This window comes from Panthera tigris, chromosome B2 (assembly GCF_018350195.1).
Source record: "Panthera tigris isolate Pti1 chromosome B2, P.tigris_Pti1_mat1.1, whole genome shotgun sequence".
NCBI classification, from domain to species: domain Eukaryota; kingdom Metazoa; phylum Chordata; class Mammalia; order Carnivora; family Felidae; genus Panthera; species Panthera tigris.
In genome coordinates, this window is record NC_056664.1 from 128,034,762 (window position 1) to 128,046,775 (window position 12,014).

At 40.9% G+C, this 12,014-nt stretch overlaps 1 protein-coding gene across 6 annotated transcripts in view; it reads left to right on the forward strand.

Annotated features, from left to right (window-relative positions):
- The first annotated feature begins 341 nt into the window (after positions 1-341).
- The window catches only part of AIG1 (androgen induced 1), a 241,709-nt gene continuing 230,036 nt past the window's right edge, over positions 342-12,014 (forward strand). For 5 of the 6 annotated variants that reach the window (XM_007096365.3, XM_007096364.2, XM_042987243.1 and 2 more), the window contains exon 1: positions 342-551. In XM_007096365.3, coding sequence (XP_007096427.1) covers positions 411-551 — 141 coding nt within the window. In that variant the 5' untranslated portion in view covers positions 342-410. Of the gene's footprint in view, positions 552-676; positions 1,037-12,014 lie in introns of those variants that run through there. The other variant, XM_042987244.1, reaches the window with a different exon arrangement.

Consider the following 12,014-nt stretch of genomic DNA (forward strand, 5'->3'; position numbering starts at 1 on the left):
GCAGAGGCCACCCGCCGCGGCCCGGGAGAGCGGCGCGCGCTTCCCGAGCCCTGGTCGCACTCGGAGGCCGCCCACCCACCCGTGGGACGCGTAGGGGGCGCCCGGGCCGGGTCTCCCGGGGCCCCTCGAACGCGGGAGCAGAATGACGGAGATGACGAAGGAGCTGACGCCACGCCGCCCGGCCGCGGCAGCAGCTAGTGTCCGCCGACGCCGCCCCGCCCGCGCAGGTCGCCGGGCGCTAGCGGTCGCCGGTCCCGCGGGGCGCGCCCGCCGCAGACCCCGCCCCGCTCCGCCCCGCCCCGCCCCGCCCCGCGGCCGGCCGCTCCAGGGTTCCCCCGGCACCCGCCCCCGCGCGCCCTGCGCTCCCGCCCTTCCTCGTCGCCGCCCAGCCTGCCAGGCCTTTTGCGAACATGGCGCTTGTCCCGTGCCAGGTGCTGCGGGTGGCGATCCTGCTGTCCTACTGTTCTATCCTGTGCAACTACAAGGCCATCGAAATGCCCTCGCATCAGACCTACGGCGGGAGCTGGAAATTCCTGACGTTCATTGATCTGGTAAGGCCTTCCGCTCCCCTCCCCCGTCCGCCCTGCACCCCGAGTCCGTGTGTGTGTGCGTGCGTGGGTGCGCCGGCACCTGCGCGCGCCTCCAGCCTCCACCCGTGTCCTCGCCTCTCCCCCAGTGATTGCGTCTAAAGGCCTGGCTGCCCCCCGCAGCAGCACCTCTGAACCACCCGTTACCTGGTAGCTGGGGCACGAATGGAGGTGGGCACAGCCAGGTGGTGGGGCTGTTTGGAGGGGAACCCAGACCAGCTTCTAAGAGGTGACACGGAAAGAGTCTCAACAAATGGATCAGACGACCTTGGTCATGAGTGGCCTCAGACCCATTCGCCCTCAGCGTGCTTCCCAGAGCACCCACCGTGGGATCAAGTTGCAGCAACAGAAGGAAACCTGGGTATTGTTGAATTACTTGGAGCTTCCTCAGAGAGAACCAAAATCCTCATAAAGAAGAGAAAGCGCCTAATAAAGTTGTCTTCTTTGCATCTGTTTTCTTACCCATTGTCAGTAATTTACTTCTAACCTTTCTCCCAGAAACATTAGGAGAGAGGTTTTCAAAATGCATTACCAGTAAGACTTTACACTCCTTATCTTTCCCCCTAAAGTCTGCAGTGGTTTGCATAAACAGTTCTGATGACACAACAGCATAACCTTGGCAGCTGCACTTGGTTTTGGGTTGGTTTTTTTTTTTTTTTTTTTGGTTGTTTTTATTTTTTTGAAATAAAGCTTATCCACTTCTGGCACTGAAAAGGCCAGAGCATCAGAACATGAGCATAAGGCCCAATAATGACACGGGGTGAAATCTAGGAGTTTAGGGGTGAAAGGTGACTAATTTAGGCTGTGTGGTTACACTAAACAATGACCAAATATGGGTAGAGGGTTAGAACAAATCAAGGAGTTCCAAAGACTAGAGAAAATGTAGAAGCAATTCCTAGGATGCCAGAACTGCCCATCCAAGATTATATATGAGATTGGCTGCACAAGCAAGATTATAATCTTTTATTGTTGACCCTCCGTTTTGATGAAGAGAATGTGATACGTGTTCTAAGATATTTCCAAGGCTTAGGATCCCTCAAAGAAATGCAGTGGAGGGCTTTTTGTTTAGAAATACCGTTTTAAATTTGTTTCACTTTCCAAAAAGAATTTAAGTATCTTTTCACAGCAGTTTCCAAACTATGCACATGCCCTTGGGCAACAAGACTTCTCAGGGCATAGAGTGTTTCAACGGTTTCAGTTTTCAGATCCTCAACTTCCATCTTTTTCTTGAAACTGATCTGCCTCTGAGCATGGATAATGTCTGCTAGTTCTTCTTTCTTCCTCATTCATGCAAGAGATGAGCACATGACAAGGCTCTGTGCTGGTTCCTTTTAGCATTCTGAATATGGATTGTCACCAAGACTCTCTTCACATTTGATTGAAAAACGAAGTCAGACTTGTTTGGACAGAAAGTTTTATTGGGTTGATTGGCTTGTCAATGAGGATTGGCTATGCCAATTATGTTATAGAGCAGACATTTTCTGTAGATTGAATGAGTGAAATCTGCAGCCCTGAGGTTCTGATAAATATGTATCAGAGCATTCAAAATCATGTTCCTTTTTCAAGTGTTTAAACTTACGTTAAAAATGTTTAGATGTTATTTAAAAATATGTGCATAGATTTTCGGAATTCTTTTAGGGGCTGCGTGAATAAAATTCCTCTTGGATCACTACCTTATCGCATTCCTTAATCAGATCGCACTAAGAGCTGGCCCACTCGTGTGTTGCCAAGGAGCGGTGATGAGTTGAAATACTGATGGAGACCCTACCAGGGCCATGGAAACTATGAACAGTTCTCAGAAGTACCTTTGCATTAAGAACAGTTTGGGGAGGTAAGGAAGGGGGTCAGCAGGTGAGGGGGGTAAAATTTGAGAGTGTCAGCCCGTGAGAGAGGACTACTTCTCATGTTGGCATTGCTTACGTGTGTTACAAAATAAGGCTCTCAGGAAACAGTATACCTCTCACAACCTTTCTGTGACATGATACCAGAGTAGAGCCAATTTGGCTGTACTTGAACTGCCCTGCAATTTATACTTAAGCGTTTGATGATTGGACATGCCTGTTTTCAATATATAATCACCACAAACATACTCTTACCTACTAGAATTCTGGCAATGAATTCAAATTTGATTCTGTTTGTTTCATATTTAGATTCAGTTTGTATAGTGCCTTCAAGCCAGTTGTTCAGACTTTTTACTTTCTGTGACTTCTGATTGAGATAGAATAATTATCTTTAATCAAGAGTTCCTGGGGCGCCTGGGTGGCGCAGTCGGTTAAGCGTCCGACTTCAGTTCTGGTCATGACCTCACGGTTTGTGAGTTTGAGCCCCACATCGGGCTCTGTGCTGACAGCGCAGAGCCTGGAGCCTGCTTTGGATTCTGTGTCTCCCTCTCTCTCTGTGCCCCTCCCCCACTCACACTCTGTCTCTCTCTCTCTCTCTCTCAAAAATAAAGATAAAAAAATTTAAAAGAAAAGAGTTCCTGTGAGGAAGTATGTCTAGAATATATTCATAAAAACATTGGTACAAAGTATTATTTTTTTAATTATTAGAGACTTAGTGTCTTCAGAATTTAAGCACGGTACGCTGTTGAAACAGACAAACTGTCAGTCCTTAGTAATGGCATGAAGAGATCAGGCTACTCTAATTTACCCATTTGACTTTTCATTTTTTTGCATGTTTAAAACAAACTATAGGGGCACCTGGGTGGCTCAGTTGGTTGAGCGTCTGACTTCAGCCCAGGTCACGATCCCGTGCTTCGTGGGTTTGAGCCCCGTGTTGGGCTCTGTGCTGATGGCTCAGAGCCTGGAGCCTGCTTCAGATTCTTTATCTCCCTCTCTCTCTGCCCCTCCCCCACTCTGTCTCTCTGTCTCCCAAAAATAAATAATCATTAAAAAAATTTTTTTTAAAACAAACTATAAACTTTATTACCTTAGGGCCTTGGACAATTTTAATGATTCTAAACTCATTAGAGCAATTTTGGAGGCGGGATTCGCTTCTAAAACTTTAACGAGAAGGCCCTTTTTCTAACCAACTTGGATTGCAGAGCCAGGATGTTATCCTGGTGGCCACAGTCTGATTCTATGTTCCACAGCATCAGTTTACTAGAACGTAAGTCAGGAAGGACTCTCAGGCTGCGTGTATCCGGAAGCAGATAACCGGTTATGTGGTATTGGCCATTCCAGCTATATCCCTATCTTCCTTTGAGTGTTAGAGTCATCCCAGTAGAATCAGAGCTCATGCTTCAAAACAAGCACAAGTTACTGCTATCGGTAATCCTACAGTGTTCTTCCCCAAGAACTTCTTTTCCTAGCATTGAAAAACTATAAGAGAACTAGAGTGTTTCAGAAATTCAAGTCAGTAAATAGAAATGGAATACTGGCTTGGTGTGGTAGGCAGACTAACGAGTCCTCTGTGACGTCCACATCTTCATCCCTAGAACCCATGGGTATGTTCGGGTACACGGCAAAGGGAAATTAAGGTTGCTAGTTGGCTGACATCAAAATAGCGAGGCTATCCCAGATTATCCATGTGATCCAGTGTAATCACAAAGGTTCTTAAAATGGAAGGAGGCAGAAGGGAAGAATCAGTTGGAAGAAGATGTGTCTGTGGAAGAAAGTCACAGAGAGACGCAACACTGCTGGGTTGGAAGGTGGAGGAAGGGGCCAAGAGCCAAGAAATGTGGGAGGTGTCTAGAAGCTGAAGACAGCAAGGAAATAAATTCTTCTCTAGAGCCTTGAGAAGAAACACAGTCCTGCTGACACCTTGATTTTTAGTCCAGTGAGACCCACTTTTGGACTTCTGACCTCCAGAACTATAAAATAATAAATTTGTGCTGTTCATGTCACTAAAATTATGGTAATTTGTTACAGCAGCAATAGAAAACTAGTACACTTGGCTTTAAATCCTCTGACCCAGAAAAAAACTTAAATGCTATTGTACTTATACAGTGACTCAACTATTTCTTTATGTGTATTAGGTAACTGGTTAATTTTAGCTTCAACCAAAATACAGATTTTTGCCTACTGCATCTGATATGAAACTAACAACAGGCACTATGAGAGTCTATAAAAACTGAACAAGATTGGAAAAACTAGGTCTTTTCTTCTCTGTGACGTTATGCAACATCTCATGCCAGGAGCACGAACACTCTCTGAACTGGAAATGAGCTAGAAAGAAAGAAAATTGAAATGAACCAATGTTGAAGTATTTCCTTAACCAGCATCACAGCTGATTAATTTTCTTGAAATGATGCAGATTCATTCACTTACTGGAGGATTAAAGGATAATTCTCCAAGTTATACAGGAATTGCTCCCCAAGATGGTAAAAATGAAGAATTAGAATACAACCAGAATAAATAAACTAAAAGAAAAAGGCAATTGTATGTTGAGGCTTCAAAGTAGTGGTGGAGTATAATAAACATTTGTAAACGTAAACATTTGAATAAATGGAAACTTTCCAAATATCCAATGAGTTTTCCTGTCCTATTTCCCCCTAAAACATTGAGAGTAACAGGGATTTTTGAAACATATCAACCAAAATTTTATTCGGATGTATATGGTAGAATGTATAACACGTGAGTCAGAATCAACTTCTTTGAAAAACATGAACTGGACATTTGTTATATAAAACATTAATACTGATCTTGAATATGTGACATTTTGATTTAAAAAAATTTTTTTAATGTTTATTTTCGAGACACAGAGAGATAGAGTGCAAGGGGTGGAGGGGCAGAGAGAGGGGGAGACACAGAATCCAAAGCAGGCTCCAGGCTCTGAGCTGTCAGCACAGAACCTGACTTGGGGCTCACACTTACGAACCACGAGGTCATGACCTGAGCCCAAGTCGGTCGCTCAACTGACTCAGCCACCCAGGTGGCCCGAGACATTTTGATTTTTAAAGACTGACACAGAAATAGGCTATTCCATTTGCTCTGATTTGTAGTGTTCACCATTTTGAGGGTTCTAGTTTCTTAGGGTTCCATTTTATTCGTTGTTTCTCTTGTGCTGACTTTTCATTCATGCATTACCAGGACATTTGTTTAGACCCGGCCTCCCCAAAGTGTGGTCTGAGGACCAGCAGGAATGATCTTACCTGGGAGCCCATTAGAAATGTGGAACTTCAGGCTCCACTCCCAACCTTCTGAATAGAATCCAACGTTTGTTTTGTTTGGTTTTGTCTTCTTTTGTTTTTTTAAGTAGGCTGAACGCCCAGCGCAGAGCCCAGTGCGGGGCTTCAGATATCAAGACCTGAGCTGAGATCAACTGTTCAGAGGCTTAACTGACTGAGCCTCTCAGGCACCCCTGAATATAAATAATCCAGACTTCTAATAAGACCATTACGTGACTCCTGTGCGTGTTCTAGCTTGATACATACTGCTCTAGGCCAAACTTTTTGTTTTGTGGTTTAACATGGAATAGCTTATAGGATGCAGCCTCAATATATTAGTTCTGCCTACTGTATTTAAAACATACTTAAACATAGTTCAGAACATATTTCAGGTGACTCTTATTGTGACATAATTAAAAACAGGATGTAAAAAAATTACAACTTTAAAGTAAAAGAAAGGGACAAATGTGTATGTCTCAGACACCAGGGATGGGTTACTTATTGCAGTTGAAAACCAAATTTAGCCGATCTTCAGGGCAACCAAGGCAAAAAAGAATACAGTTTTGATCCTAGCATTGGATGAAAGAAGCGTAGCAATTTATCAGGAAAAATATAGTTCTTTCCAGGCATTGGTTTTTCAAGGGTATTTCTCTCTCAGAGTGAGAGTAATTCTTGCTACTTTGCAAATTCAAGCAATTTCATGTAAAGGACATTGTCCTGTAATGTAATGGACATGTCATGTCCGTTGTCATGTAAAGGACATTGGGTATGGGGCACCTGGGTGGATCAGTCTGTTAAAGGAAGGACTTTGGCTCAGGTCATGATATTGTGACCCGTGAATTTGGCCCATGTCCGGCTCTGTGCTGACAGCTGAGAGCCTGGAGCCTGCTTCGGATTCTGTCTTCCTCTCTCTCTGCCCCTCCTCCACTCCTGCTCTGTCTGTCTCTCTGTCTCAAAAATAAATAAACATTAAAAAAAACCAACAAATTTTAAAGGACATTGGGCAGCATAGTGGATGAATAATGCCTTTGATTTTTAGCAGAATACATAGAAATATTTTTATAATTGATGTTTCTTATATCAAGATTTTATGAAAGCCAAAAACATGGTCTTATATTTTGACTGGGTAAAGGCATTTTTGTAGAGGTTTAAAGTAATATAATCTAGGTATTTATTTTTGTTATCTAAATCCTTATTGCAAAAGAATTTAAGAAAACCACAGAGGGAGCAGGATAAATAAGGGCTCAGATGTTGAAAAGCTTGGGGTGTTCAAAGAGCAGGAAATGGTCAAGTATACCTAGGGGATGCATTTTTTTGCGTTTAGACATGCTAAGAATTTTGGACATTAAAAAAATACTAAAAATAAATTGCATAAGTATACTAATGCATTTAAGTTTGTCTTATATTTACTTATGTACTTATAATAAAATAGTCTTGACTCTAGTTCATGGCTTAATTTTAAATAGGAAATAAAATATCTTGAGAAGAGATTCTGTGTATCATTATGTAACTATGGTACTTAGTTTTGCCAGTCAAAACCACAAAGTGCCATGTAAAGGCCAGTAGTTCATTGAGTACTCAGTGAACAAAATTAGGTGGGGTTTTGTTTGTTTGTTTGTTGTGTTTTGTTTGGATATTACACAAAGAGGGTGAAACAGCACTTTTTTTTTTTTTCAGTAGAATTGGACTTGACCCTAAAATGTGCCCATAAATTTTAAGGAAATCATGCTTTTTCCTAACCTGGGGGAAGAATTGCGAGTATAATGCTTCACACAGAATCCACTTCACCCTCTTTGAAAAATGTTTCTTTTGGATTAGACATAAAATAGGGGCCTGGTTTTGTCAGAGTGGGGGAAATAGTTGATGATATAATCACCCATTCCCCTTTCTTAGTTGCAAATGTTATTGAAATTACAGAAAGTCATCTGACCACTGGTTGAGGTCACTTTTTTCCCCGTCCCCGCCATCCTTCATGTCTGGTATAACATTTAGCAAAATTGGTAGCTGCTCTTGAGGGTTTTCATTTGTTTCTCTGCGTTGCCCTGAAATGTCATATGTTTCTGTGGAAGTGTGAACAATAGTACAATTTTCCATATTGAATCAGATGTTCCTGTGATCCAAGCATATTTGGAAAAACCTTACTGCTTCAGTAACAACATAGCTTTCTTTTGTGTCTGGCAGTCTGTAGCTAGGCAGTTAAAGGGCCCATTTCTCACCTGCAGAGTAGTCCTGCCCCAGTCTGGTGAGCCGGGAGCTCTCTTTGAATGTGAAAGGCCCCTTGATCAGGTCCATTGTGGAGTGGAATGTAGCTTTGATAAGCTTGATCAAGATATGCTAATCAAGAATAACCAGAGAAATTGTTTGAATTTGCAAAGTAGCAAGAATTACTCTCATTCTCAATCTTGAGAAAATGGAATGTGTTCATTACAGTGCTTTAGAAGCCTGGGATTCTAAAAAGTCAGACAATGATCTAGCCCCTTTGCATTGACTTAGACCTGTCAGACTGGGTTATAATTTAAAATTTTGATATCGGGGCGCCTGGGTGGCTCAGTCGGTTAAGCGTCCGACTTCGGCTCAGGTCATGATCTCGTGGTCCATGAGTTCGAGCCTCACGTCGGGCTCTGTGCTGACAGCTCAGAGCCTGGAGCCTGCTTCGGATTCTGTGTCTCCCTCTCTCTGACCCTCCCCCCGTTCATGCTCTGTCTCTCTCTGTCTCAAAAATAAATAAACGTTAAAAAAAAATATCCCTTTAAAAAAAATTAAAAAAAATAAAATTTTGATATCAAAAATAATACATAGACAGGGCACCTGGCTGCCTCAGTCAGTTAAGCATCCGACTTCTGCTCAGCTCATGATCTCGCAGTTCATGAATTTGAGCCCCAACTGGGCTCTGGCTGGCAGCTCAGAGCCTGGAACCTGCTTCAGATTCTTTGTCTCCCTCTCTTTCTGCCCCTCCCCCACTCACATACTCTCTCTCTCTCTCTCTCTCTCTCTCTCTCTCTCTCTCTCGAAAATAAACATTAAAAAATTAAAAAAAATAATATGTAGAATTATCGAAAATTTGTGCAATACAGAAGGCTACAGGAAAGAGTATATTCCATCTTAATGATCCCTAATTTTCTGTACATCTTAGCATTTTCGTGCTTCAAGATGGTATTTCAGAACTTCACACACAGAAGCATTCATAGAGAATCAGACTGCGGATATATATGTATATGTATACATGCATATAGAGTCAGATTTCACAAAAAAATACATTCTTTGTAAAAAGTTATGTTTTTGAGTTATACAGAACAATATTTATTACTCAGAGATACCAATGTTAGTATTTTGGTATTTGCCTTTTGAGCTGTATATATATATATATATATATATATATATATATATATATATACTTGTCTTTAAAACACAAGTTCAGTGTATACATATGATTTGTGTGCATTCATTTTTAAGATTAACATACACCAGGGGGGCCTGGGTGTCTCCGTCAGTTAAGTGTCTGACTTGGGCTCAGGTCATGATCTCGCAGTTTGTGAGTTCGAGCCCCGTGTCGGGCTCTGTGCTGACAGCTCAGAGCCTGGAACCTGCTTCACTTTCTGTGTCTCCCTCTCTCTCTGCCCCTCTCCTGCTTGTGCTCTGTCTGTCTCTCTCTGTCTCTCAAAAATAAATAAACATTAAAAATTTTTTTTAAATATGTAAAACTAAATAAAATTAACATACACCAAATTTCACTTTTTGGTGCACAGTTCAGTGATTTTTGACAGATGCATAGAGTCATGTAGCTATGATCACATAAATATATTATTTTATGCTGACTCCTTATACTCAAATCCTTCCCTGGGACCACAGATTTGTTCTCTATTCCTATAGTTTTGCCTTTCTAGAAAAATATATAAGGCATACCATATGTAGTTTTTGAGTCTGGCTCTTTTCATTTAGCATAATGCATTTCAGATCCCTCCACGTTGTATACAATAATAGTTTGTTCCATTTTATTGCTGAGTAGTATTCCGTGGCGTTGATGTATCATTTTGTTGATTATTCATAAGTTAGAGTAGTTTGAGTTTTTTCTAGTTTGAGGTGATTATGAAAAAAGCTGCTATAAACATTTACATACAAGTTTTTATATGAACATGAGTTTTCATTTTGGAGGGTAGTGGAATTGGTTGGTTATACGGCAAATATATGTTTGACTTGATAAGAGACCACCAGCCTGTTTTCCAGAATGCAGGCGCCATGTTGCATTGCCATTAGCGACGCTTGAGAGTTCCAGTTGCTCTGTGTCCTCATCAGTGTGTGGCATTGTCAGTCTTTCTTCTAGTGTAATGATTCCTGCGGCTGTGTCGTCGTATCTCATTGTAGTTTTAATCTGAGTTTCCCTCATGCCTAATGATGTTAAGCATCTTTTACTGCGCATTGTTTGTCATACGTGTATGGTCTTTGAAATGTCCGTTCAAATCTTTTGCTCATTAAAAAAATAGATTGTTTTCTTATTGTTAGGATTTGAGAGCGTTTGTGTTTGCCAAATAACAGTTCTCTGCCAAATATGTGATTTGTAAACTTTTTTTCCTGGGGTATCTTTGCATTTTATTAGCAGTGCCTTTTGCAGAGCCGAAGTTTATCCTTTTGATGACATCCAGTTAAGTACGTTTTTTTCTTTTATGGAACATACTTTTGATGTTTATTTAAGAACTCTTTACTCAACCCAAGCTCACAAAGAGTTTCTCCTCTAATTCTGTCTAGAAGTTGTATAGTTTTAGATTCTACATTTAGGCCTATGATCTATTTTGACTTTGTTTTTTGGGTATGGTGTGAGGTAAATGTTGAATCCGCTCCCCCCCCAACCCCCACCTTGTTTTTTTGCATATGGGTGTACAATTGTTCCAGGACCATTTCTTGAAAAGGCTGTCCTTTCATTTTTGTCCAAAATCAATTTGACTACATTGTAGGTCTGTTTCTGCTGTACGTGTTTGTCTGTTCACAAGAACCACACTGTGTTCATTCCTGCAGCTTTACTCTAATGAGTCTTCAAAGCAGGTAGTGGGGGTCTTCCAACTTTCTTCTTTTTCAAGATTTGTTGAGGCTAGTCTAATTACTTTGTAGAACACCCTTGTCAGTATCTATAAATAATCCTGCTGGGAGTTTTTGAGAGAGATTCATTGAATCTGTAGAACAATTTAAAGAAAATTGACAACAATATTTACTCATCCAATTCATGCACATAATATACTTCTCCATTTATTGAGATCTTCAGTTTCTTTCATCGGAGTTTAGTAGTTCTCAGCCTATGGCTCCTACAACATATTTTATTAGATTTATACCTGTGTGTTTTATTTTTATTAGTACTATTATAAACGGTACTTGAAAAATTATTCTTTTATCAAATTTTTTCAAGTATAATTAATGTACGGTGTTATATTAGTCTCAGGTGTACCATTTAATGATTCAACAATTCAATTCATTTCTTAGTGCTCATCACGGTAAGTGTACTCTTGGTCCACTTTATCTGTTTTCCCCCTCCCCCCCCCCCCGGAAACTACCAGTTCTCTATATTTAAGAGTATGTTTTTTTTGTCTCTTTTTTTCTTAGTTTGTTCATCTGTTTCTCAAATTCCACATATGAGTGAAAGCATATGGTATTTGTCTTTCTCTGACTGTCTTACTTCACTTAGCATGATACTCTCTAGGCCCATCCATGTTGTTGGAAATGGCAAGTAAATCTTTTATATTTAAATGACATTTTTATTGAGACAGTTGTAGATTCGTGTCAGTTGTAAGATACAACACAGAGAGATCAGTGTAGGCTTTACTTAGTTTCCCCCTGTAGTGACGTCTTGTACAACTTTAGTATATCACAACCAGGATATTGACATTTAAACAGTCAAGATATGAAACAGTTCCCTTACCACAAGGACCCCTCATGTAACCTTTTTATGGATGCATGCACCTTCTTCCTCTACCTCATCCCTGCCCCCTGGCAACCATTAATTTATTTCCCATTTCTATGACTTTGTCATTTCAAGAATCTTATATAAATGAATTGATATACACATAACTTCTTAGAATTGGCTTTTTTCACTCAGAATAATCCTCTGGAGATTCACCCAAGTTGTTATATGTGTCAATAGTTTGTTCCTTTTTATTGCTGAGTAGTATTTCATGGTATGAATGTACCACAGTTTAGTCACCCATTAAAGGACATCTGGATTGTTCCAAGTTTTGAGCTATTATGAATAAAACTGCTATGAACCTTCATGCACAGTTTTTCGTGTCAACATAAGTTTTCCTTTCTGTGGCAGAAAAATTAAGAAGGCAATTGCC